At 42.5% G+C, this 25503-nt stretch overlaps 2 protein-coding genes across 3 annotated transcripts in view; one reads left to right on the top strand and one right to left on the bottom strand.

The window, feature by feature from the left end:
* Positions 1–1256, bottom strand: part of ERCC5 (ERCC excision repair 5, endonuclease) — a 49599-nt gene extending 48343 nt beyond the window's left edge. The window contains exon 1 of the mRNA XM_089684528.1: positions 1163–1256. The gene's annotated coding sequence lies outside the window, so the exon portion shown is untranslated. The remainder of the gene's footprint in view (positions 1–1162) is intronic.
* A 170-nt stretch (positions 1257–1426) lies between these two features.
* LOC149456747 (betaine-homocysteine S-methyltransferase-like) lies at positions 1427–24549 on the top strand. 2 transcript variants are annotated; one of them, XM_089684526.1, is made up of 8 exons: positions 1427–1744; positions 9703–9770; positions 11512–11678; positions 12845–12948; positions 16825–16986; positions 17805–18010; positions 20566–20642; positions 24000–24549. In XM_089684526.1, the coding sequence occupies exons 1-8, from the start codon at positions 1673–1675 to the stop codon at positions 24077–24079; spliced, it is 936 nt and encodes a 311-aa protein (XP_089540652.1). In that variant the 5' UTR covers positions 1427–1672; the 3' UTR covers positions 24080–24549. The 2 variants fall into 2 exon arrangements, with proteins under 2 accessions (XP_089540652.1, XP_089540653.1); XM_089684527.1 differs by lacking the exon at positions 20566–20642.
* The last annotated feature ends 954 nt before the right edge of the window (positions 24550–25503 follow it).

Below are 25503 nucleotides of genomic sequence, written 5' to 3'. Positions count from 1 at the left end.
CGGATTACAAAACACACAAAACTTCCAATTTTCTAAAAACAATTTATTCAGAATTCGACCCATATATGGCCTGCATTAGTTAACAATTACAGTTGGGGAGCAGATGAACAGTGTTTTTACTGCCCCCCAAAGGCAGCTGTATGGGGGTGTACAAGCCTTACAAGATGCAATTACTAGTGCACCTTTATGCAGACCATACATGAGTATGGGTTAGTGCGTTTTGTTATTCGATGGTGACACCATTGATTTCAAAATTCAACCAATCAAGCCTTCAATTTCACCTCGTTGCTAAAGAAAAGAATTTCTGTGGCAGGGAATCTTCTTTTCTTTCCAGGTCACAGCACATACTAATTTCGTTTCTGATTAGATTTCTCGCACAATTCTCCAATCACTGATTAGAAATTCATTTTTCGAAAAATTTTCAACATGCCCAAGCACTCAAATTTGATGAATAATAATAATATTCAGCCAATGCTGCAACCCACTAATGGTACAAAATTTGAACAAAAATTCTAAGTTCCAATTTTCAAAAGAAAATTTGTTCGAATTTCAACCCATGTATGGCCTGCATTAGGCTTGCTCTGTGCCGCTTCCCTAAACGTTATTTCAGGGTGTGGCAAAAATGATCCCCATCTATCTTGTTCGTCCCGTGATACCAACCACCGAAGGTGACCCATTCAAGTGAACAGGGCTGCACAGCAACTGCCCCACACACGGCTGAGGCGTGGTGGTGTGGACTTAGGGATCAAAACATAACACTTGTCAAACACCCTCTGAAAAGTCACCTGACACAGATTGCACTTCAGAGGGCTATTACATGTATAATAATAATAAATGAGAACTCTGGGAAACTCTTACAGAGGCAAAGCTTCACACTGGATTGCTGCTCAGATCTGGAAGAAATACACAAATCACACCAAGTGTCAAGTCACAATACACATCCCTTTTATCTAGACAATATTTATTTTAGAATTCAGCTCTGAATAAACAAAGGGGAGAGGAATCTTCCCTGTACGGATGTCATTCAGTACACAGTGATCCAGTGCCATTGTTAGTTAAGCCATTCCTTCCAGCACACCAACGAAGGGGAAATGTTCCCAGCAGAGTATTGACCACTTGTATAGACAGTATATGATGATCTCACACCCCATGGGGCTCTTACCCCGGACTGCCGGTCTCTTCAATACAGATGAGCTCCTCAATATACAGCGCTGGCCATCACTCACCGGCTCCACCCACCACGCATCAACACAAACCCTGCCACGCCCAGCACTTCCTGCACAGCGCTTTCTCATTAGCTTACAAGTGACACTTTCAGGCGCGAAGGCTTGTGGGAATTGTAGTCCTGTTCCGAACGAAAAGCAAGCACCGATGTGGATTGGGGGACTACGATTCCCACAAGTGGTTGTGTTTAAAGTGCTCGGCACACTAGTATGGGGCCGCTGGAGGAATAGAGGGCTGTACTTAGTGATCAGTGTGGGGGTGTTGCAGTCTGGGTCCTCTGCTTTTCTTGTAGTTTCCTGCGGGTGACATGTTCCCGGGTCTTGGCAGGCTCCCCTGATCCGTTAATGATTCATGTATAAGACTGCATACACCTGCACAGGAGGAACTAGAGCTGACATGATTCTCTCATTACACCCTATTACAGGAGGACACATAGGAGGCTGATGTCATGGCGGAGTCAGTGAGAATACTGAGTGGAGGCTTGTCTACTGAGCTGGAGGCTGCTGGATTCCTCATCCAGGTATCTGATCACTGTGTGCTCTCCATACACAGCACTTCTAATCACAGCTGCACACCTTACTGCACTGGGGGAGGGGCATTCAACTCATACAGACAACTATTGATTCATGTTAAGATGGCCATACATGCTACAATCTGCTCATACAATTTCTGTACAATTGCATTTGCCTCTACCAGCAAATAGGTAGTGCAAGGATCTTCATCACCATCTGGTTTATATCCAGCCTGGCAGACCATAATGCTTCCTTCACACAGGCGTACTTAAAGCAGAGCTCTGCCCCAAAGGGGAAGTTCCACTTTAAGGCCTCGTCCCCCACTCCCTGTTAAGGATTGGAACCTTTTGGAGCGGGTACCCAATCTTGACAGATACCTGCTCCCATTTCTGCTGCGATCACCTAGGCCAGAGGTCTCCAAATTGCGGCCCAGGGGACTGATTTATTTTTAAGGCTTAACGATTTTTCATTCATGTATTTTCTGCTTTAACCTCTTGGCACCGGTCGAACGCAAATGTGCAGCCTTCCGGCGTCTGGGCCTTGACGCCGAGCGGCCGCACATTTGCATTCAATTAAGAAAAACCTATGTGCTGAGAGCGCACGCCCTGCGAGCTCCCAGCACACATGTCCTGTACCCATGGAAAGGTCCCGATCTCCTCTTTCGATCGAGACCTTTCCCAATCATGTAAAAACTGTGACAGCGAATAACAGCAATCACATAACCCTAAAACCCCGCCCCGCCTCCCGACATCCTTAAAGGGCTGGAAGGCGCTGGTGCCAAGGGGTTAAGGTAAAAACACTTCTGTGCTGTAGGACTCCCCCCCCCCCCCCCCCCCCCACCTACCTTATACTTGAGCCCAATCTTGATCCAGCGCTGTGCCTGAGAGCAGCAGCTCTCTCCTTCCTTACAGGGCAGATTGATAGCAACAAGCTGCACTGTCTGAGTCAATGTATGCCTCAATAGGAATCAATTTCTTGTGGTGGCACACCAAGAAGAGAGAGTGGACAACGCTGGTGTGGGACCTGAGACGTGGAGGTTCAGGGTTGCTCTGTGCAATTCTATTGCACAGAGCAGATAAATATAACATGTTTGTTATCTTACAGTTTATTCCCTGAAGTACTATTTGCAGGATTGCTCAGCCAGAAGCACAGTTGCCAGCAGTTTGTATTTACTACAGATATTTATATAGTGCCAACAATGTACAGGGTGCTTTGCTATCAGTCCTTGTCTTATGTCACATACTAGGTCCAGTTAACCTAACTTGTCTGTGGGGTGTGGGAGGAAGCCTAGGCAAGTGCAGGGAGATCTTGTAAACTCCATGAAGTCCTGGTTGCGATTTGAACCAGTTTGGCTAAGAAGAAGTGCCAATCATGATGTGACTGTGCTGGATAAGCACACATGGCTAGTTTACTCTTACCAGGCTATTAAAAGCTGATTCAATAGGAATACTGTACTTTGGGGCATGAACTTTCCCTTGAATATCCCTCGTATAAATGGGACAGCCCCCCTTTTTTTTTAACAGGGCTCATGTTGCATTTGGAAAGTGCTTTAATAAAGTTATATTTATATCACCTGACTTGAAATGTGTAAAACTGTGAAAAATAAAAACAGTTGTTAACACATGTAATGTGATCATTGCGATTCTTTTGAATATATGCTTGTACTGTGTACTCTGATCACTGTCACAGGTAGTTTATTCTGTTCACAAGTTCTCTGAGTGCTAGTCCATCATTAAGGAGTGTGTGGGCACTTTGGTGAAATGGCAGTATCCATACAAACATTTTGTTAGGCATGATACCACTAGTTCTTATTGAAAATTGCAGCTTATAGTTCACCTATTTATTGGGTCTCTGGAGTTCTGCTATATACCTCTGTGTGTTTTACCACAGTTATCTTACTGTGAAAGTCTAAATGTTAGCAAAAGTAACAAGTGCTTAACTCCTCCATGTGTGCTACACAGCAAAGCATGCAAGAGCAAGTGTATCACCTCAAAACACACAAATGGATGCGTGTACAGTGTAAATACATATTTGGGAATTAATATACTATGATATTGTCTTCACTCTGTGGTCATTTTTTAAGCCTGTTTAATTCACCTTATCACTCACTTTCTGTACCAACCTTTTTCAATCTGGGTTCCTATAGAGGTTTCTTGAGCAATAACCAATATCTTTCTCTCAGATTATAAACCACTAATTTGTTATTCTTTCCACTGGCCACCAATGTAGGGAGCATTCTTCACTCTGACTAACAGTCCTTCTCCCACTGATCCCCGATGGAAGGAGGTCCTTCTCCCACTGATCCCCGATGGATGGAGGTCCCTTCTCCCGCCGATGGAAGGAGGTCCCTTCTCCCGCCGATGGAGGGAGGTCCCTTCTCCCACTGACCGCCGATGGAGGGAGGTCCCTTCTCCCACTGACCGCCGATGGAGGGAGGTCCCTTCTCCCACTGACCGCCGATGGAGGGAGGTCCCTTCTCCCACTGACCGCCGATGGAGGGAGGTCCCTTCTCCCACTGACCGCCGATGGAGGGAGGTCCCTGCTCCCACTGACCGCCGATGGAGGGAGGTCCCTGCTCCCACTGACCGCCGATGGAGGGAGGTCCCTGCTCCCACTGACCGCCGATGGAGGGAGGTCCCTGCTCCCACTGACCGCCGATGGAGGGAGGTCCCTGCTCCCACTGACCGCCGATGGAGGGAGGTCCCTGCTCCCACTGACCGCCGATGGAGGGAGGTCCCTGCTCCCACTGACCGCCGATGGAGGGAGGTCCCTGCTCCCACTGACCGCCGATGGAGGGAGGTCCCTGCTCCCACTGACCGCCGATGGAGGGAGGTTCCTTCTTTCTTGGACCACATATATAGTAATCGTCATACTGACCACCAATGACCAATGTAAGAAGGGGGGGGGCATTCTTCATACTGATCACCAATGCAAGGTTTATTGTAAGAAGGAGGAGGGGGCATGTTTCATACTGACCACCAGTGTAATGAGCATTTATCCCATGTAAGTAGCATTCTTCTCTCTGACTATTAATGCCTCACTGTGACCACCTTTTGTAAGAGGGCTCTTCTCCCTCTGATCACCAGTGTAAGAGGGCTTTTCTCTCAATTTTTCTTTATTAAAAGTCTTGCCATCAATAAACACAAAATCATATACCAATATAAATATATGTATATTTACACAACGAAAATAAATATAGAAAAATCTGCTGTCAAACAAAAGCAAAAGTCTCATAAATGAACATGTCATTACTGGGGTAAATAAATCTTATTAAGACTCACATCACTACACCAGACATCAAACCTGCGAGGTCAAGAAACAAACCCGCACTCATGCATGCAGCCCTTCTTCAAAAATAAGATTTTAACCAACAAAAACTAAGGAAGTGAAAAGAAAAGTATAAGAAGAGAGCCCCTCACCCAGAGATGGACAGTTCACCAAAGGCAGGTCTGATATTCCTCCATGCCCTTATCCAGACCGCCCGAGGCTCTGTGCCCTTCTCAAGACCCCGAATCTTCCCAACCTCACCCAGAATATCGTGCACCACTACCTCATCAAGGAGGACTTTCTTCCACAGGGTAATTTGACACCGTGCATTCCACGTGAAGTAACAAACAACTATAATAATGAGAAAAAGTGTGTCCAAGTCAAAATCCCAATGAACTGGGAATGCCCTGTACAGCCACTCTGCATAACTCATGCGATAGAGGAAGTGGATGCCCAAAACCCTCTATGTGAAAGGGACACTGGAGCAGAAAGTGGTCCATAGACCCCACTTTACCAACACACTCTGCTCTAGGACAATCCCAATCATCCTCAGGCCGATGCTTCAGGTTCCCCCTCATATAGAGCCTTCCATGGAAAGTGAGCCAGGCTTGATCCCTAAACCTCAAAGGGATTCTCTCCAAATGAATTAAAAGCAACCCCTCCCTCATTACGGAGCCTTGGCAATCCTTTAAGGTCAGTGATACACTGAAAGCAGAAGCCAAAATCCTCTCCTCCAGAAGCTTCCTGGGAAGGGCCCTGATATCCTCCACTGTCACCTGCCACTGCTGAAGTATTTTCAGAACAACATAAGCCAGGGCAACATAAGCCGGGAGCTTGCCATGTCAGACTCTCAGACTTTTCACTGGCCTGCCATCTTCTCAGCAACGCAGAAACGGCTTAAACCAAGACAAATGCCTACCCATCTGGCGGGGTCTCTGCTAACATACTATCAAGATTGTACTTTAAAAAGAGCAAAGAAAAGAAAACTATCGGGTTAACCATTCCTAGGCCAACCTCCCGCCTCGACAGGTAAAGCCTGTTGATTAGGTTCAGCCTATTTCCCCATAACAGTTGGAAAAACCAGCTGTAAACCCTTGCATAGAGAGATACCGGCAAGATACCAATGAAGTTGACATATAAAGATCAGGATTAGGTAAGTTTTGATCAAGTCAACAATCTCCCTCAAGGGAAAGCCTCCATCTCTTCCAGCTTGCTACTGTGGCATTAGCATCTATCAACCTGCTTTCCCAATTTCGATGACCATAGTCACCAGGACCAAATTTGATGCCCAACACTTTAATTTCCTGCTGGGGCTCCGGGAAGGCATCCAGAAGTTTGAAGCTTTCACCCGCCACACCCATCCAGAAGACTTCATTCTTTTCATGATTGACTTTAGAGCCAGAAGCCTCTGTGTACTGCTCTATCACAGACACCACCTCCTGTGTCTCCTCAGTCCCAGGGATAACAGACACATTATCAGCATAGGCCATGACCTTCAAAGGTGGCGCATCAGCAATGCCCAGAGGCACCCCGCACAACGACGCACCCTCTTGCCTTCTTACAAAGGGGTCAATTTTGCGAAAGCATATAGCAGGAGGCTCAAAGGACATCCCTGACGCACACCAGAGCCAACCTCAAAAGGCCGTCCAATCCAACCATTAACAAGTGGGAAGCTCTCAGACCCTCTATATAATGTCTTTGACTAATCTACAAACCTCCCCTGCAGGCCATATCTACCAAGTAGCAACCACAGATATTCATGATTCACTTGATCAAAAGCTTTTGCCTGATCCAATGCCAGCAAGTACTTTCTCCATCCAGCAGCACTGCATCGCTCCAAAGCCTCCTGGACAGCCAAAACTGCTGAAAGGTACTTCTACCTTGGACCGAACAGTGCTGATGGCTGGACAACAAATTTCTTGCTACTGACGAGAAGCACCAAAAAAGAATCTTTGCCAAGATCTTTCTAGCAATATTGAGAAGACTGATGGGGTGCCAGTTCTCAATCATTGAGGGGTCTTTACCTTTTGACAGAAGACTCACAGCGGATTGCCTCATGGAGGGAGCGGACCCTCTTCTAGACCGTTGTTAAAAACCTCTGCTAAAAAGGGAACCACTTAAAACACTTGTAAAATTCAGCTGTCACTCAATCTGGCCCAGGTGATTTTTTTTTTTGGTAGCCAGCTTGTCTACAGCATGAACTACTTCATCTGCTGAAATTGGTTCTGTCAAATTCATCAAAAGTTATGTACCATTTTCCCAAACCTGGAGTAGAATCCAGAAAGCTTTCCATCTGTCCCAGCTAAGGTCCTTTCTTCCAAGAAGATCTCCAAGATCCCTGATCTGGACTTTACCAGGGAACCTGTACTGTCTTTCAGGCCAATGACCATCTTAACTTCTATTCCTTGCGTACAGTTCTGGTAAGGATCAGATGAGTGATATTTCCCATAATCCCTCTCCAGAACCAAGGAGGCATGACGGTCATATTGAAACTTCCTAAGAAGAAACTTCACCTTAGTGATCTTCCCTGGATCTTGTCCATATGAGACAAGACAATCAAGCTTCCTCCACAAATGCTGCTAGGCAATATAAATACCAAGCTGTTTCTTATCACCTTGAAGCGTCCAATCGCCCTTTGTTTCACAAGCTCCAACCACTTTGACTTACTGCTGCAAAAGTCCAGAAAAGAAACCTGTGCCTGAAAAAAATCCTCAAAGGATTGTCTTACCTCTACGTTTTCCAGGACAGCCGAATTCAGTTTCCAGACACCCCTTTCCCTGTGTGGAGTGTCGGAGGAATTCAGTCACAGACACCATACAGTGGTCAGAGAACTCCACCACCCTCAACTCAGTAGCCAAGAAAGCAGAGTTCTCTTTAAAAAAAAAAAAACCTGTCTATCCTGCTGTTACTATTCCCTTTCTGAAACGTGAAACCTGTGCTGCCAGGGCAGTGCTTAATGTGCACGTCTACCAGGCCTGCCTGTCTAACCATATCTCTGAGAAAAATGCTGACAACCTGCTGGTAAGTAAAAAAGAAAGGATTGATCTTTGTGAGCAGGCATTTCCTGTCCCATTTTGACTGGTACATAGATATTGATCAGGTGCAGGTCCTGCCCCCTAACAGAGATGTCTAAGACCATGCATGTCCCCATTTCTACCTAAATTACCTGCTGGCACATTACCACATCTGTTTTAAAAAGCACCGCAACTCTGCTGCAAGGCTCAGCCACGAGACCAAAAAGAAGGACCACATCTCCAGTGTATGTTGGTGCCGATTTTTAAATGCAATTGCCGGCTTTTGTTTTTTTTCTTCACTATAGTTCACAGAATTAGCTGTCACTTTCCCTAGAGTTAACGGAAACTTTGTTTCTTTTAAGAAACTAAAAGGAAACATTGTTTCTCTTAACTCAGGGAAATAAACTAAAAAGAAACTTCTCTTTTAGCTGGGGGGAAGTGACAGGTGAATTTCTGAGCTATAGTGAAGAAAAAAAAAGCGGTAATTACATATAAAAACCGCCACCATAATAAATAAACTGCATGGGGTCCCCCCTCCCATCCATACAAAGCCCCTCGGGTCTGGTATGGATTTTGAGGGGAACTCCCAGGCCAAAATTAAAAAAAAAAAAATATGGCATGGGCCCCCCCCCCCCTTAAAATCCATTCCAGACCCTTATCCGAGCATGCAGCCTGGTAGGTCAGAAAAGGGGGGGGACAAGTGAGCGCCACCCCCCCCTTGAACCATACCAGGCCACATGCCCTCAACATGGGGGGGGGGCTGCTTTAGGGCAGGGGGGCCGTCGCTGCTGCTGCCGCTGACCCGAAAAAAGAATTAAAGAAAAAAAAAAAGCTCCACTCCCAACGATGACTTCCAGCCGTCTGCCTGCTCCGGTGGTTTGACAGTTCTTAAATATGTGAGGGGCAGCGCCACCCGGGGACATCAGGCATGCGACTCCACCCCATGTGACATCAATGTCACATGGGGAAGGGTCACTCAGGTGATGTCCCCAGGTGGCCCCGCCCCTTACATATTTAAGAACTGTCAAGCCACCTCAGAAGAAGATGGCTGGAAGCCTTTTTTCTTTAAATTCTTTTTTGGGTCGGGCATCGTGATTGACATTGGATCTACTGTGGGGGACATTCTTTTAGTTTCTTTTAATAAAGGCCTTGTCAAAGACCGTGTCCTGTCTTTTTTCATACTACACTTTTTGTTTTTTGTGAATGAGTAGGGGTTTTTTTAATTTTGGCATGAAAGTTCTCCTCAAAATCCATATTAGACCCGAAGGGCTTGGTATGGATGGGAGGGGGGACCCCACGCCGTTTTTTTAATTTTTTTTAAATCATTTTTTTAATTGGCAGCAATTCTTTTACATTCAGCTGTCAGTGGGGAATCCCGCTGACAGCTGAAACATTAACACATGTCACTACTGAAATACCTCATGACTTGATAAAATAACTCATGCGGTATTTTAGTAGCATTTACTTTTTTCTGACCTTCAGAACGGATTAATTGGTTTTCAATGCATTCCTATGGGAAACGGCTTTTCGGTTTACAAATTTTTCGCTATACGAAAAGTCCTGCAGAACGAATTACATTTGTAAACCAAGGTATTACTCTAAATGTTTCTAATTACTTGACAAGATAAGGAGGAATGACAACTAGCATTTCAAGATAAACCTACTCTGTAATTTTTCTATTTTAGGGAGATCCACTCTGGAGTGCAAGACTTCTTCATACCAACCCACAGGCAATAAAGAATGTTCACACAAGGTAATTATAAGAAATATCATCTCAAAACTTAGAAAAATTGTTTTTTTTATATGGACTCATTCAGACTTGTGTGGAGACCTGTGTTTGTATGCACAGATCTGCAAGAGTACATAGAAAACGTGTTTTTTATGTGTCCCGTTCATGTTACAATGGAGCATTTTTTCACACTGCACTGTAGCTCTCCTGAAGTCTCCATGCATTTCTAGGCACCGCAGATCATATTTACTTAACTGGGTTTACTGGTGAATTTGACACAGCTTTGAATGGAAAAGAGAGACCTGACTACCTTAGCAAGTGTAGAACCATACAAGATGCAATGGTTGGGATTAGAGCTGCTACTGGGAACTGAATGATCTGTAGAAACAAGACATACCTGTGCTCAAATGCAATAGATTGTACATGCATTTATCTATCAGGTACTAAAGGAGTGTAGCCACATATTAACACTAGAAATCCCAGAGGAACCCTCTGCACACTGCTAATTACCCTTTCCACGCCACAGTGCAAAAATCAGTATGAGACATAACCTGGCATAGTGAGTAATCAGCCTAACTAAAAAGACTTGGTCGTAATGGAAACCTATCATAAGAAAACATAGAGGCTGCCTCTACTACTGCCCTCTTCTTTTAGTAGAGCCTGCATACCTTCCAATCTGCAAGGAAGGCCTGAACTGTAGGGAAAGTTGATATGTCACTTACAGCTGTACAGTAAACGTAGTAAGGTGACTTTAAAGATTCCAGCCAAACCATTTTTTTTTTTTTTAAATAGGAAGGATTTAGGAATCTCTGTCAGGTGCTAACTGCTCTTTTAGAAAGATATTAGGGCTTGTTCACACCTGTGACACTGTACCGCCCTTCTGAAAATCTGTGGTGGATTGCTTTTCTGAGGGCAGTAGAACAGTGGCTACCAGACATTCAGATAGCAATACTGCCACCTCCTGAATGCAGTTTTTTGTGGCAGCCAAATTGTGCTTTCTATGTTGGTATAAAGAAATGTTTTCTTCGCTTCAATGTATTGCATTTTTGTTTTTCTGTTAAGATACTCTTTAATACAGATAGGGCAATGGAGGCAGATAAAAGATCTACCAGGACTATGGGGAGAGAAGTTTAGATGGATCAGGTTAGCAGCTTTGAAACCTGAGGCACATGCTCTTGGTGCAAGCTGCTAGTGATGTCTGATGGCTATGACAAAAGTGTGGAGGGTTAGGTAGCAGTGAACTCCCACTGTCAAAGTTTTTGACCAGCCATGTATATCGTATCGTTAGTACCGACATTTGGCACATGGTCCAAAAGTTTCTTTGAATGATCAAATGGAAAGCCTTTTCTTTTTTTCATAACTGTGCTCTTTTGTAGTACCCTACATATTGTTTTTTGGCCTATTAAACAAATGGTGTCAACAAAACACTAGAATCCTTCAAACAGTTTTGCCAAAGGTAGGGTAGCAGAGCTTAACTACATTGAAAGACTTCATTAATCAAGTTACATTTCAAATGCAATAGAGGCTATGCAGACACATTTTGCAAAGTAGGACTTTTATGTCTCTTATGTCCTACTGTCTTTAATGAAGCCATCATATGATTTGATAAACCTGGCCGTATCAGATTGCTCTGAAATTGTCCTTTTTCTCAGCAGTCAATGTATTTTTACTAGTCAAGGTATATTTGGTTTGCAATTTGTTTTACACTTGCTTAACATTTCGCTATTTTACCTGATCTTTTTATTTATGCATTTTTATGTTTTAGTTTTCTCAGGAGCGGTTCTGAAGTCTTGAGTACAGCTACCTACCAAGCTAGCATTGAAGGATTTGTACAACATTTGGGTGTGAATGTAGATGAGGCAGCAGAACTTTTTAATGTGGCAGTATCTCTTGCTAAGGAAGCTGCAGAAGAATTCAACATACAATCCTCAGGTAATATTTACCAAACACCATACCAGAGTTAGGCCTCATGCTTAGCCCATGAGTGTGAGATCCCGGCATTTTCATATGTTTGAAAGGCACAACGTTCTGCCCTGCTGCTAGCAGCCTGGAAAAACTCTGTTAGAGGCTGAAAGCTGCTATGGCTGAAATGTGCATCAAGAAGTACAAATGTTAATTTGTACCATGTTCTCAGGGACAAATGCACAAAACCCAGATTTCTTCTAGATATTTGTCCGTGAATGCATACTGCCCTAAATGTATCACTTGGTGCACTGTCCAGCCCTGTCCAGCCACAGCAGCTCTACAGGCTGCCCCACAAAAATGTATCCTTGTCTACAGGTACTCGTGAGATTCCAACTTATATGTACAATGCAACATATACTATCAGGGCATAAGGCTGGTTGTCTTTAATTAGGTTTTGAATGTACCTGTTTTCATTGATTTAGTGTGTATATTATAGTGGTTGCAAAGGTTTGTTTTTTTTTGTTTTTTTTTTGCTTTAATGCATTTTGTACATTAAGGTAAAAAACAAATTGGCCAGCTCTCCCCCAGTCTTGCCCCATAAATATGTATCTGTGCTGATCTCGATCCAGCACTGTGCTGAGAGCAGTGGTGCTGCACTCTCTCCCCTCAGAGGACATGGAAGTAGCAGCGGGAGCCATTGGCTCCTGCTGCTGTCATTCAAATTCTGTGAGGAGGGAAGGGGGGCAGGGCCAAGCTGTGCGTCATTAGGTGCACACAGCCTGGCTCAGGATCTAGCCCACATGAGTGCCCCCCTAGCAAGCAGCTTGCTATGGGCACACTCAAAGAAGAGGAGGTTTGAGGCTACTTTGTGCAAAACCATTGCACAGAGCAGGTAAGTATAACATGTTAGTTATTTAAAAAAATATATAACTTTACAATCACTTTAAGTGCCTCCTTTCTGATACATCTTGACCACTAAACTCTGAGTGGGTGGTCTCTGGGCTAGCCCTTTAGCCACGGTCTTTGCTGAACTTTTGCCTGTTGCCTAGGATCAAGTTTTATTCACAACTATAAGAAACCTCCTCATTACGATGGAGGTGCATATTGACGGCAAAATATTATATGTGATATGCTTGTTATTTCCTGATATGTCAAGTTTTATTGACTAAGTGATTTTTTTTGTGACTTTTCAGAAAAAAGAAATATTTTAATTGCGGGATCTATTGGCCCTTATGGAGCATTTCTTCATGATGGCTCTGAGTATACAGGAAGTTATGTCAGAGACATGAGTATTGAGGTATGTTACAGAATCTATTTAATGTAAACCAACTGGTACTTCCCTTGCCTACAGAACAAAATGAGATCTAGCATGCAAGGAATAATTCTGTCGATTCGAATGACTCGGGTGGTACTATGTTCCAAACACATTGTAGATACACTAGCAGCAGCAGTGCTATGACAAGTAAAAACCATTTTGCAAAGTAGAAAAAGTAAATCTGCATTGTTATATCTTACAATGGATGTTCACTGTGATTTTCTTACTGATCACCTCACAGAATTTATCTGCCCTTTACCATGCCACTGGCTGTAATTTATGAGAAGTCTACGATTTACAGTATCTTTTGCACACCTCCTAAAAAAAAAAACAAAAAAAACAAAAAAAAAAAAAAGAAGAAGAAATCTGCTTACTGCTCTGTCGAGCTTTGCAGACTCAGGAGGATGAGATGCTGAGATAACAGTTCAGACCTGTAAGTTCCGATGCTGCAGTAATATCCACAGATAAATGCTCGTTGGCGGTCAGCAAATAAATGGCTGGTTCACACTACCTGCATGGTAAGCCGCAGAGTTATACTATTCAAGAAGTGTTGGTTTTAGCCGGCACTGCCAGAGCACCGTTTACCATTTTCTTTTTTTTTTTTTTTACCCTATCAAAAGGTCACAATGTGACATTTCATTCACTTCTATGCGCCGCAGCAAGAAATGGAGCTGCAGGTGAGCTCTGGTGCAGGACAGAAAACTGCAGACTTACTACTGCAGATTTCTGTACCGCACAGTAGCACCCTTGAAGGCTATGTTCAAGTGTGAATGGCAGGGGTGTATTTACCACAAGGCAAACAAGGCATTTGCCTAGGGCGGCATTTTTCAGGGAGGGCAGCACTGCCTGTTGGAAGAAGAGACGGAAGATGGGACACACGCGGCATGGGGACCTGGTGGGTTCCGTGAGATGCTCTGGGTTTCACGACAGTGTATGCACAGCCCTACTCTCGTTCCTGGGGATATCCGGAGCTGTGAAGGTAAGTGTCTTTTTCTCTCTCTCGCTATGGGGGATGGTGGCTGGTGTATGGGGGGCAGTGGTAGTTGAAGGCTCAGATGGAGGGTAGGGGTGTTCTTGGTCAATGTCAGGCTCTTTCTGCAGGGTGCTTGCCAATTTGTTGTGTGGCAGCACAAAACCTAAATACACAACTGTTGAATGGGACACCTAGAAGACAATTGTTTCTGCGCACTCATGTGGAGATCAGCAATTTTCTAGTGCAGAAAACCACTGACCTCTGCACAAGTGTGAATGAGACCTCACAAATAAACCGCACAGTATGAGTTGAATCCAGGAGGGAAAAAGTGCTGGTTTCAGTTGTCAGTGCCTCGGCCAATGACACAATAGACAGATGTTATAGCTAAAGCCGCTTTACCATCTTGAGCAGCCTTGACAGTGGTACCAGGAGATCTGTCTGTTCTGTCATCAGCCGACGAGGTACTGACGTTTGTAACCAGCACTTTTTCCCTCCTGCACTTTGTATTGTAATACTACACCCATGCGATTTATATCTATGTAGTCCTCACATGCTCTAGGTAACTATCTGTAATCTGTATTATAAAGCTGCTAGAACCTTACCATATACCAAATGGGACAATGCTAAGTGAAGAGTAATTGGTACTGTGCTAGTATTAAATATATATAAAATTGTCAACAAAAAATAATCCTCACAATATAAACATATAAAATCAAATCACAAAGAAATGTTGAATAGAATACACATGAAGACATCCAAAATAGTGGATATGAAGACATCCAAAATAGTGGATAACAGTGAAATACAACCAAAAAAATATAAAAGTTGTAACCTAGGTACACCACTAATAATAAATAGGTGACTATGGGTGAAAATACTTAATAACCATAAAATGGTGCCAACATAAACAGTGATAAGATCCGCAAATGGGATCCCAACAAGACAGTACTAAATACGCACTAAAATAGTGCTGTAATGTGAGAAAATTGCCGTCAGATATACTGTGTGCCAACTAAGTTTTGGCTATAGAAAATTAAAGAATATATACGCATTCATAGTGTAAATCAATAGAATGCAGAAAAGAATCAGTAAAAAACTGTGAATAATGAAAAAAAGCCACAAGGCTAATATAACACAACACAGTTGCTAGAAAAAATGATCAACCAGGATATACAAATTGGAATATAAATAAATAAAATAATTAGAAGTGAACCATATAACCGTGACCCCTAGATAGGGAATAACGTGAATAAATAGCGAATAAGTGATACTAGTAAAATACTGTATATAGTGAAAAAAATAAGCCGCAAGGTTTATATACCACAACTCTGTTGCTAGAACAAATGATCACAAAGACAAAATGAGATATAAATAACAAAAATAACAGTGAACCATATATCAGTGACCCCAAAAAAGGGGATAATTTAAATGAATAAGTAAGTGACACAAAAATTAATATGACACACAAAAAATATGGATCAAATAAGGTCCAAAAACATATATAAATGACCCAACCTATAATGAATCACATAAACTTCATGCGATCCAACCAAAACTATAAAGTCCAAAACACCTACAAACGATGGAGATGTTCTATAGTCCTTAAATAGTGCTGGTGTTTTTAAAGGTGTATAGATAGGAGGAGATCCGACACTAGGTGAAATGCCCCCTCGCCTCCATGAAGTGACCCCACAGGGTCAAAATGCTTTTTCAAACAATATCGCACCAACCGGGAACCAGGACCCCCTCCTGAAGGTATAGGGTGCAGCGATGGATCAATCCCCCTCAGTGGTTTTAAGTAATTGAAGTTTCTCTAGACTGATTGGAAGGGGAAGACTAGAAGGATATATTGGCAGACGTATCGACTCCCTATAAATTGCAAGAGATATCACCAATCACGTTACCCTGAGGAAGTCACGTGTTAGCGTGATGTAACGCGTGGGACGTGGTGATGCAATTTTCGGATGTGGTGACGTGGACGCCATCTTGGTACTCCAATATACACCTATGCAAAGTACACCTACAGCATGTGGTTTCTTATATGGCTTATGTAAAAGATGTATACATGTGAGTGGGCACTTGTTTTACTCTTTTCTTAATAAATCAATGCGTTATCACACTATGGGATTATCTTCCTTTCTATTTTCTCTGGATGCATGAGGATTGGCTAATCCTAGGTTTATCACTCTGGAGAGGTTTCCTGCTGTGCTGGTATCCATCAGTGAGGAGGATTGATCCATCGCTGCACCCTATACCTTCAGGAGGGGGTCCTGGTTCCCGGTTCATGCGATTTATGTGCACAGTCCTTTTGACTTCAGAGGCGCAATTGGCAAGCTGCACCACCTGCCAAATGTGACTTGCTGAGTTCAATTTGCTGCACCACAGCTGCAAAAATGTGAACAGACCTGAGCAGCGTCAATTTTATTTTGAAAGTGGGAGTTCAGAAGGCGGTAAAAGCACAGATCAACTGCCTTTTTTTTTTTTTTTTTTCTTTAACTACACATGTGAACTAAGCTAGTAAGCTAACCATTCGCAACACTTTTTGTTGCTAATGTATTTATTTGGAACATAGTATCACTGGAGTTATTACAATTGACAGAACTATTCATACAACGCTAGTGCTCATTTAGTCTCTAGGTGAAAGCAACAACTGATTTATGTTAAATCTTTATTTTTGGATAACTGGATGATTTATCCTAATCAGCAAGGCTGCTGCAAACAGAACAAAATTATTGACTTCTATCTTTCCATTGGTGCACTGTGGACTTTATCTTCATATGTTTTAAAATCTGTTCCAAAAGCTATTAATGTTATACTAGTCTACTAAGGCATTAGTGAAGGTGAAAGGCACATGAGAAACTAAATTGCTTTGTCTCTGGTTGCAGGAGTTAAAGAACTGGCACCGGGTACAGATGCAATGCCTAGCATCTGCTGGAGTTGATATGTTTGCTATAGAGACTATTCCTTGTCAAAAGGAGGCCGAAGCCCTGATACAAGTTCTCAAGGAGTTCCCAAATTCTAAAGCTTGGCTGTCCTACTCATGCCAGGTTAGTGTGTTTTTAAAATGTAAAAATCCTCTACGGGTATACATGGTACAGATTGTGTCTGCTTTTCATAGAAAATCGAAACATCGTTCGTTCTGTAATCCGATGGTGCCACCAATGATTTCGAAAAATCGTCCTTTTTCAGGAGTTTTCCAGCATGCCCGATAAACGAAATGAGGAGGAACCCTGAAAATCAGCCGAGGCCATTGCCCCACTAACCGTGCGAAAATCAGCCGATTATTCTTTCAGACGAAAAATCGGCCGATTTTCGAACCATGTATGGCCTGCATAAGTCTGTGTTTGATCTGTAACTGCCATGATGCTGCACATGTAATCAGTTATGACGCCAGGCATTTGATGGTTTACAGTTTGGTTGAGAGCAGAAGCAAATGTGACGCATTTCCGGCATGCCAGGAATGTAACTGTTTTTGGAAACCGTTAAATTGATGGGTTTAGTTCAGCTTTAAGGTATATATTTCATCTGTGTAACTATTTGCCCAGAGCTTAACTTATTTAAGGGAGAATCAAGCAAAGTAAATACCATGCTCCTACTTTTCTTCACAGTGACTGTGATGGCAGTGGTTTGGAGGGTTAATGGTAAGGTGGTTTGGTAAATAAATCTTTGTGCCAGACTTCAGGAGATCTGGCAGGTTTAGTCATTTTCATTCTTGCATTTATGTTTAGCAGTGATTTACTGTGGCATGTCATTCCTTGATTAATCAAGAAACCTATATCAAGAATGTGCTTTTTCAAACAAATTTTTGTATGTTTTCTTATTATCCGGTTTTGTGACATGTACCCATTTCTTCTGTGTCATTTAGAACATATCATCTACCAGTTATGGAGAGAAGTTTGAAGAAGCAGTGAAAGTTTCAGCAGCAACACCCCAGGTGGTGGCCATTGGAGTGAATTGCTGTTCTCCTGATTTCATTAGCCCCCTCCTATCTTTAGCCAACAAAAAAAGCAGTCTACAGATCGACTGGATTGTTTACCCTAACAGAGGAGAAAGATGGGATCGTGATCTGGGGTAAATCTCCTTTGGAGCGGTCTTGTTTTCTTTAGAAAAATAAACTATACATAGGAAACCCCATGCAAAAATAATTAAAAATGTTTGTTCTTTTTTTTTTTTTTTTTAAGTTGGGTTCCCCTCAAAAATCCACATTAGATCCTTATCCAAGCATGCATCTCCTTTCTCCTTGAACCATATCAGGCTACTTGCCCTCAACATGAGGGGGGGTACCTTACCAAGGACCCTCTTCCCCCCAGCAAAGCAAACATGTTCATGAGGGCTAGGGCCTGGTGGTTGTTGGGCAGGTTGCTACAGGTGAGGGGCTCATTGGAATCTGGATGTTCCCTTCAACAATAAAGGGGCACCCAGATACTGGGCTTCCCATATGAAAGAGTAAGGGCTACTCGTTCACAAAAAAAAGTAAAGTGTAAATTAAGACACATGGGCATTGTGACTGATGTAGTTCTACTTTGCTGGATGACATGATTGATGGTGGATTTACATCGTGAGCAATTTTTTTTGTATTCTCTCTGTGCCACCAATGTATGCCTTACATTGCCAGCAGTGGGGAGTTTCACACAAAGCTCCCATAGGTGAACTTGGGACCAAGGCGGTGGATGCCGCTGGGTAGACCCCCCCCCCCCTCCACATACACACATATACAAACTAAACACAGGTGTCGGAGGGGCACCTACACGTGAAAACATGATTGTACTACATGTTACATATTGCCATGTATGCTTTAAACTGATGACCTGCATTGGGCAGGGTTGTGGGGAATAGGCCCTTATCCTCATAAACATGGGGACAGTAAGGGTACCTACGCTGAGGGCATGAGGCCTAGTATTCTCTCTCACTCCCCCTCTCTCTCTCGCTCCCCTTTCTCTCCCTCTCTCTTGCTCTCTCCCTCTCTCTCTCCCTCTCCCCCTCTCCCCCCCTCTCTCGCTCCCTCTTTCTCTCTCTCCCTCGCCCCCTCTTTCTCCCTCTCTCTCTCTTTCTCCCTCTCTCTCTCTTTCTCCCTCTCTCTCTCTTTCTCCCTCTCTCTCTCTTTCTCCCTCTCCCTCTCTCTCCCCTCTCTCTTTATCCTCTCCCCCCATCTCTCACTCTCTCACCCCCTCTCTCCCATCCCCTCTCCCTCTCTCTCTCCCCTCTCTCTTCCCTCTCTCTCTCCCCCCCCTCCCCCCTCTCTGTCTAGCCCCCTCTCTCTCCTCTCTTTACACCCCCCTCGTGCTCTCTCTCCCCCACTCTTTCTCTCTCTTTCTCTCTCTCTCTTTCTTTATCCATGTTTCTCTCTTTATCCCTGTCTCTCTCTTTACCCCCCCCCCTCCCTCTCTCTTTCTATATCTCCTCCCTCTCTTTCTATATCTCCTCTCCCTCCTCCCTCTTTCTCATTCTCTCTCTTCTCTCTTTCTTTCTTTCTTTCTCCCTCTCTCTTTCTTTCTTTCTTTCTTTCTTTCTTTCTTTCTCCCTCTTTCTTTCTCTCTCTCTCTCTCTCTCTCTCTCTCTCCCCCTCTCCCTCTTTCTTTATCACTCTACCTCCCTCTTTCTCCCTCTATTCTCTCTTTCTCTCCCTCTATATCCTCTCTCTATTCTCTCTCCATTCATTCTCTCTCTCCTCTACCCCCCCCCCCCTCTCCCCTCTATTCTATCTCTCTCCCCTCTATTCTCTCTCCCTCTCCCTCTCTCTCTCTCCTCTATTCTCTCTCTCCCTCTCTCTCTCTCTCTCCTCTATTCTCTCTCTCCCTCTCTCTCTCTCTCTATTCCCCCCTCTTTTTCTCTTTTCCTCTTCTCCTCTCCAGAGTCCAGCAGTGGGTCTGAGGCGTTGGCAAGGGCATGTGAGGAGAGTTTGCCACCGGGCCCCAGGAAATCCCAAAGGTGGAGATGACCAGCAGACAACAGCCATTGAAATTGTGGCCTGTGATGGCACAGCTGGGTCTCTGAGTTCCCCAAGATAGGGACCATGGGGGATGGCAGTGGGGAAATTGAGGAGCTGTGAAAAGTGTCCCTAGAAATCAACAAGGTGCTACCATGAGTAGGGTGGTTAGTGAGGTCTTTCAGTAGCTATGAAGTCATCCAAGGCCAGCTCTTGGCCATGCTGCAGGAGTTCTCCCATTCCACTGCCGCCTAGTTTTGCTTCAGCATGACAGTGCAAGTTGACCAATCTAGTGAGATGGGCCTCCCTATAATAGGCCTGCACATCAGGGAGGCCAACTCCACCTTGGCATTTGAAGGGTTGAAGCAGTTGGAGTTGGAGACAGGGTTTCCAATAGGACCATACAAACTACAGAAACAGGGATTCCCTTGTTTAAAGAAGCCTGTTCTGTTTTCATGTTTGCTATGTATAGGGTGTCCAACAAATCTCTTTGGAGAACACAAGCCCAGTAAAATGCATGAATTGGAATTGGGCACACAAGTTAAATTTTACCAAATTTACCAGAATGTATTCTGCCTGCAAAATTTTAATTATTTTTGAGTAGATATTAAAAGCCACCTGCTATTTTATTTGAATAAAGTGTGTTCAAGACCAGGTTTTAAGTTGAAAATACTCATGTTACACTTTATTACTTGTTTAGCTGGCAAAGTGGTAGTAGTGGACAACCTCTAAGTGAACATGCTCTTGAATGGGCCCAATTGGGAGCTAGATGGATTGGTAAGTATAAGTTGTGCTTTCTTAATTTTGTTAACGTGGTTCCAAATATTGCAACAACTGTATGATAGATAGATAGATAGACAGACAGACAGACAGACAGACAGACAGACATAGTCATGGCCAAAAATATTGGCACCCTGCATTTCTGTCAGATAATGCACCACTTCGCCCAGAAAAATGTTGTAATTGCAAATGTTTAGGCATTCTCATGTTTATTTCTTTTGTTTGTATAGGTATGACACAAAAAAATGGAGAAACAAAAAGCCAAATCTGACACATTCCACACAAAACTACCAAAATGGACTGGACAAAATTATTGGCACCTTCTCAAAATTTTAAGAAATAATTGCATTCCAAATTTGTGATGTTACTGTAATTTATAATTAAAGTCACCTGTATCAATCAACAGGTCTTAATGTTTCTGTGTCCACTATGTGCAACATTGTCAAGCAGTTTACAGTCCATGGCACGGTAGCTAATCTTTCTGGACATGGATGAAAGAGAAACTTAAACAAAGATTGCAACAAAGGACTGTGGTGGATAAAGAACCCTTATCAACTACCAGACAAATTCAAGCTGACCTTCAGATACAGGGTACAACTGTGTCAGCTTGCACTATACATCGCAATCTGAATGAAAATGGACGTTATGGTAGGAGACCCAGGAGGACCCCACTGCTGATACAGAAAAAATAAAAAAGCCAGATTGGAGTTTGCCAAAACGTACCTGAGGAAGCCAACATCCTTTTGGGAGAATGTGTTGTGGACAGACAAAACAAAATTACAGCTTTTTGGTAAAGCCTATAATTCTACTGTTTTCAGTGAGGTGATTGTAGCCATATTAGTGCATTTGCGACAGGAACAATTGAGTACTGTCTGTGATACTTTTTGTATTTGCACTGTTTTCAGTAAAAGAAATTAAGCCTTTAAAGAAAAGAATACAGTCAAACATGGTGGAGGTTCACTGAAGTTTTGGGGTTGCTTTGCTGCTTAAGGCACTGGATCTCTTGACTGTGTGCATGGCATTATGATATCTGAAGACTACCAAAGAATTCTGGGGTGCAATGTAAGGCCCAGTGTCAGAAAGTTGGGTCTCCGCCAGAGGTCATGGATCTTACAGCAGGACAATGACCCAAAGCACACGTCAAAAAGTACCCAGGAATAGTTTCATACAAAGTGCTGGAGAGTACTGAACTGGCCAGCAATGAGTCCAGATCTCAATCCCATAGAGCACCTGTGGAGAAATCTCAAAACAGCAGTTGGGAAAAGGAACCCTTCCAATCTGAGAGACCTGGAGCAGTTGGCAAAAGAAGAGTGCTCCAAAATTCCAGTAGAGAGGTGCAAGAAACTCATTGATGGTTACAGGAAGTTGATATTAGTTATTTTTTTACAAGGGGTGTGCTACCAAATATATTGATTTTGTCCAGTTCATTTTTGGGGTTTTGCATGGCATGTGTCAGACATGGCTTTTTGTTTCTCCACTTTTTTTGTGTCATACCCATACAAACAAAAGGAATACACATGAGAATGCCTAAACATTTGTAATTGCAACAATTTTCTGGGCGAAGTGGTGCATTATCTGACAGAAATGCAAGGGTGCCAATATTTTTGGCCATGACTGTATATCTTTTATCCTACCTGGAGATATTCCCAAGTGTAGCTCGGGGTAAAGTTTCAGCACCACAAGCGATAACCCCGAGCTACACTCGGCAATACCTTGCAGCGCTGCTCCGTGATCTCTTCTTCACTTACCTTGTCCTGTGCTCCTGCAATGTCCTCCCTGCAGTGTCCCCGGCAATGTCCTCTGGCCGATGCCGGCATCTGTCTTCCGGGTTCCGTTCCGAGCGTCGGGACATATGGGGATGGAACTGGTGGGAAAATTGTAGAAATGACATTCACTAAAATCACATAGTAAAACATTACTGTATCAAACCATTTCACATACATTTTGTCCCTAGTGCTTTGTCCTCTGCCCTGCCTGCATTTTTACTGTTCTTTCTGCATTGAAACTGAGAAACATCCATGGCGTCCAAAAAGCGTCCCTTTAGGTCAAAATCGGTTTTAGACCAGCTAGAGAACAGCGATAGTAAATTAGAACTACTTGCAGAATTAAGTGATAATGATTTGTTGGGAAATTCCTCATCAGACGCTGAAAACGATTTTGCGACTTTGCTCAGTGATGTGCAAACTTGGCGCTCTATTTCAAATTTCAGTGTTTTTGGTTTGATTTAATTATTGAATTAAATTTTATTATTATTATTTTTTATGATTATTAAATTATAATTTATGATTTTGTGTTTCACATTTTAACATACCCGGGATGTTTACTAGACTCTTGTTTGGACAGATTTCAGTGAGTTATTCCTAAAAATTACAGGCCTGCAATAAAAAAACTACATATTTCCATGCAAACAAATGTCCCGCTTTGAGCACAGAAATATGGACATAATCAGACTGCTAGGAAGGCTACTAAGTAATCACCAAACCTGTTCTCAAGTCCCTACAGCTCTTGCATTATATTCATATGGGTACAATTGGAGTAATCAGTATCTCAGCAGGGAGATTTAGCTAAATGTGTTATATATCATCAGCATATATACTGTTGGCTGGACTTGATAATGGTTCTGGTAAACAATGCAGTAGTTAAAGCATACTGAAAAACTACCTGTCCTGTGCAAACAGCTCAGCCAAATCATACATAAAGAGTTTCCTTCACCAAGCTTGGTTTTATTCAGTCCCATTCATATGGTTCTTTTGACCCAACACACAAAGCTGGCTAATTTAGTTGATTATGTACAATTTTTGTGGAATAAAAATAGAAATAAATAGACAAATAATTATGTTTCTTCAGGTTTAGAAAGGTTATATTTACATCAGCTAATGCCACAGCCTCTTTATATGATCTCTCACAAAGCAAGCCACTGAATAGGAAGCTTTTACCTTGTAATTGAGAGTGTTTTAATAATAGGGTTTGATAGAGATTTGTACCGTGGCTATGTAATATAATCACAATGCAGAAATGCAATCCTTTTTGTGAAAAACCTGTTTATAGAATGCCCATGGCTATAACACTCATACACCAGGAAGAAAAGCTCCACAAATAAGAAATGGTGCTTGGCCTTCCCCAACTGCTGATCGTTGATTGGACTAAAAATGATCATGTTATAGTGGGAGTGCACATAGAAACCAGTTCTGGATATACGCTCAGCTAATATGCATATTAGCAGCCTATTTATTCACTAAATATCAATCTGTTGTGTTTGGAAATCTGTAAGGCTATAAAATGTAAAGCTGTTGAAACATTTCTAAACCTAATGACAATTTTACAATATCTGTTGCTTTATCTGTTTATTTATAGGAGGTTGCTGCCGGACCACTCCATCAGAGATTGAAAGTCTACGAGAAACTTTACAGACCAGAGGTCCAAACAAGCAATAAATATATATTCAATGTGCACTGTGAAAACTTTGTAGTGCATTTAAGGATAGTAGAATGAGTTTTGGGTTCACTTTTTAGATGTCAACTTTTATATAGAGCAAAACTGACTATTTAACAAAGCTTATTGAATATAGCAAAAAGTCTCAGGTAAATATAACGTTGAAGAAGACAGTCATTAAGATACAAAAAATGTGAGTTAATTATTATAAACTGATTTAAATTACAAATTATCTAAGAAATGCACTTGACTTCCTGTTTAAGGTAGGTGATTGCTGAACATATCCTATTTTTCCCTTTAAAGTATTTTTTATGCAAGTTTCACATATTTAAGTATAAAAAACCCCAGCAAAAGTTTTTTCTGCTAAAGAAGGCAGTATCAGCTTTTGAGGCCAAGGGTATACTTACTTGCTGTACCAATGTGTACACCATTTGTTCTGTCTATATTTTTGTTAAATGAAGAGACAAATACAGTATTTCTTGTTTTTATTCAAGTGACACCTTTTTATAGGCACTTTTGAAGGTCTAATGTTTGCCTGTTCAAACATGAAGAAGTAAATTTTCATGGAGTGTACGTTTTCATGTCACATGACTATATTTATAAATATTTAAAGTGGAACTAAACCCTCCTATCCTTTTTTAGTCAAGGAAGCTGCCTTCTTTACTTCTGTTTTATCTGCAAATGCTATGATGCTGTGCATGTGATCAGTTATGACACCAACCATTTGATGATTTTAAAGTTTGGTTGAGAGCACAAGCAAATATGTCATTTGAAACTGTTAAATCAATGAGTTTAATACCAATTTAAATATCAGGGCTCATTCTCACCAGGGTGCAGAGACGTTTGATCTTCTGCACGTGTTCTGCAAGGGCACAATTAAATTAGTTGTTCTCTATGTGCCTTGTTCACACCACAACACTACTATCACGTGCAGATTGTTTCTGCACAGGAATCTGTAATGTGTATAAAACTCATTTAAGCGCATGAAAACTGATGTTTCTGCAAGTGAAATCTGCACGTCAGTTTTCATACACGTATGGTGTGAACGAGCCCTAACTGTCTGAAATCTGTTTGCATTCTCTTCCCGCATTGCCTTGACCAGTGGAAATCCAAATACAAGTAGGAAGCTCAGCACTGTGAGCCATGCGCAATGCTGGACTACAGCAGTGTAATCACGTGATTTAGGGCTTTGTGTCAATGGTGTCAGTTTGATAACTGTTTAAAGCAGAATTAAAGCCTCCTATCTTTTTTCAGCCAAGCAAACTGCTATTCTTATGCAGGCCATACATGGGTCAAATTCCGAATGAATTTTCTTAAGAAAACCGGAAATTTTGTGGTTTTGTAATCCGATGGTGCCACCATTGATTTTGAAATTCAACCAACCAAGCCTTCAATTTCTTCTCATGCTGCTACAGAAAAGAATTTT

The sequence above is a fragment of the Staurois parvus genome, unplaced genomic scaffold (assembly GCF_062004578.1).
Source record: "Staurois parvus isolate SC_StPar_1 unplaced genomic scaffold, SC_StPar_1.0 ptg000349l, whole genome shotgun sequence".
Taxonomy (NCBI): domain Eukaryota; kingdom Metazoa; phylum Chordata; class Amphibia; order Anura; family Ranidae; genus Staurois; species Staurois parvus.
This window is presented reverse-complemented; position numbering and strand designations above follow the sequence as displayed.

Bases quoted from the DNA above. Each gene is read 5' to 3' on its own strand.
- LOC149456747 (XM_089684526.1), top strand. From the start codon at position 1,673: ATGGCGGAGTCAGTGAGAATACTGAGTGGAGGCTTGTCTACTGAGCTG. The intron at 1,745-9,702 runs GTATCTGATCAC...TTTCTATTTTAG, and splicing joins CTGCTGGATTCCTCATCCAG to GGAGATCCACTCTGGAGTGC. The intron at 11,679-12,844 runs GTAATATTTACC...GTGACTTTTCAG, and splicing joins ATTCAACATACAATCCTCAG to AAAAAAGAAATATTTTAATT.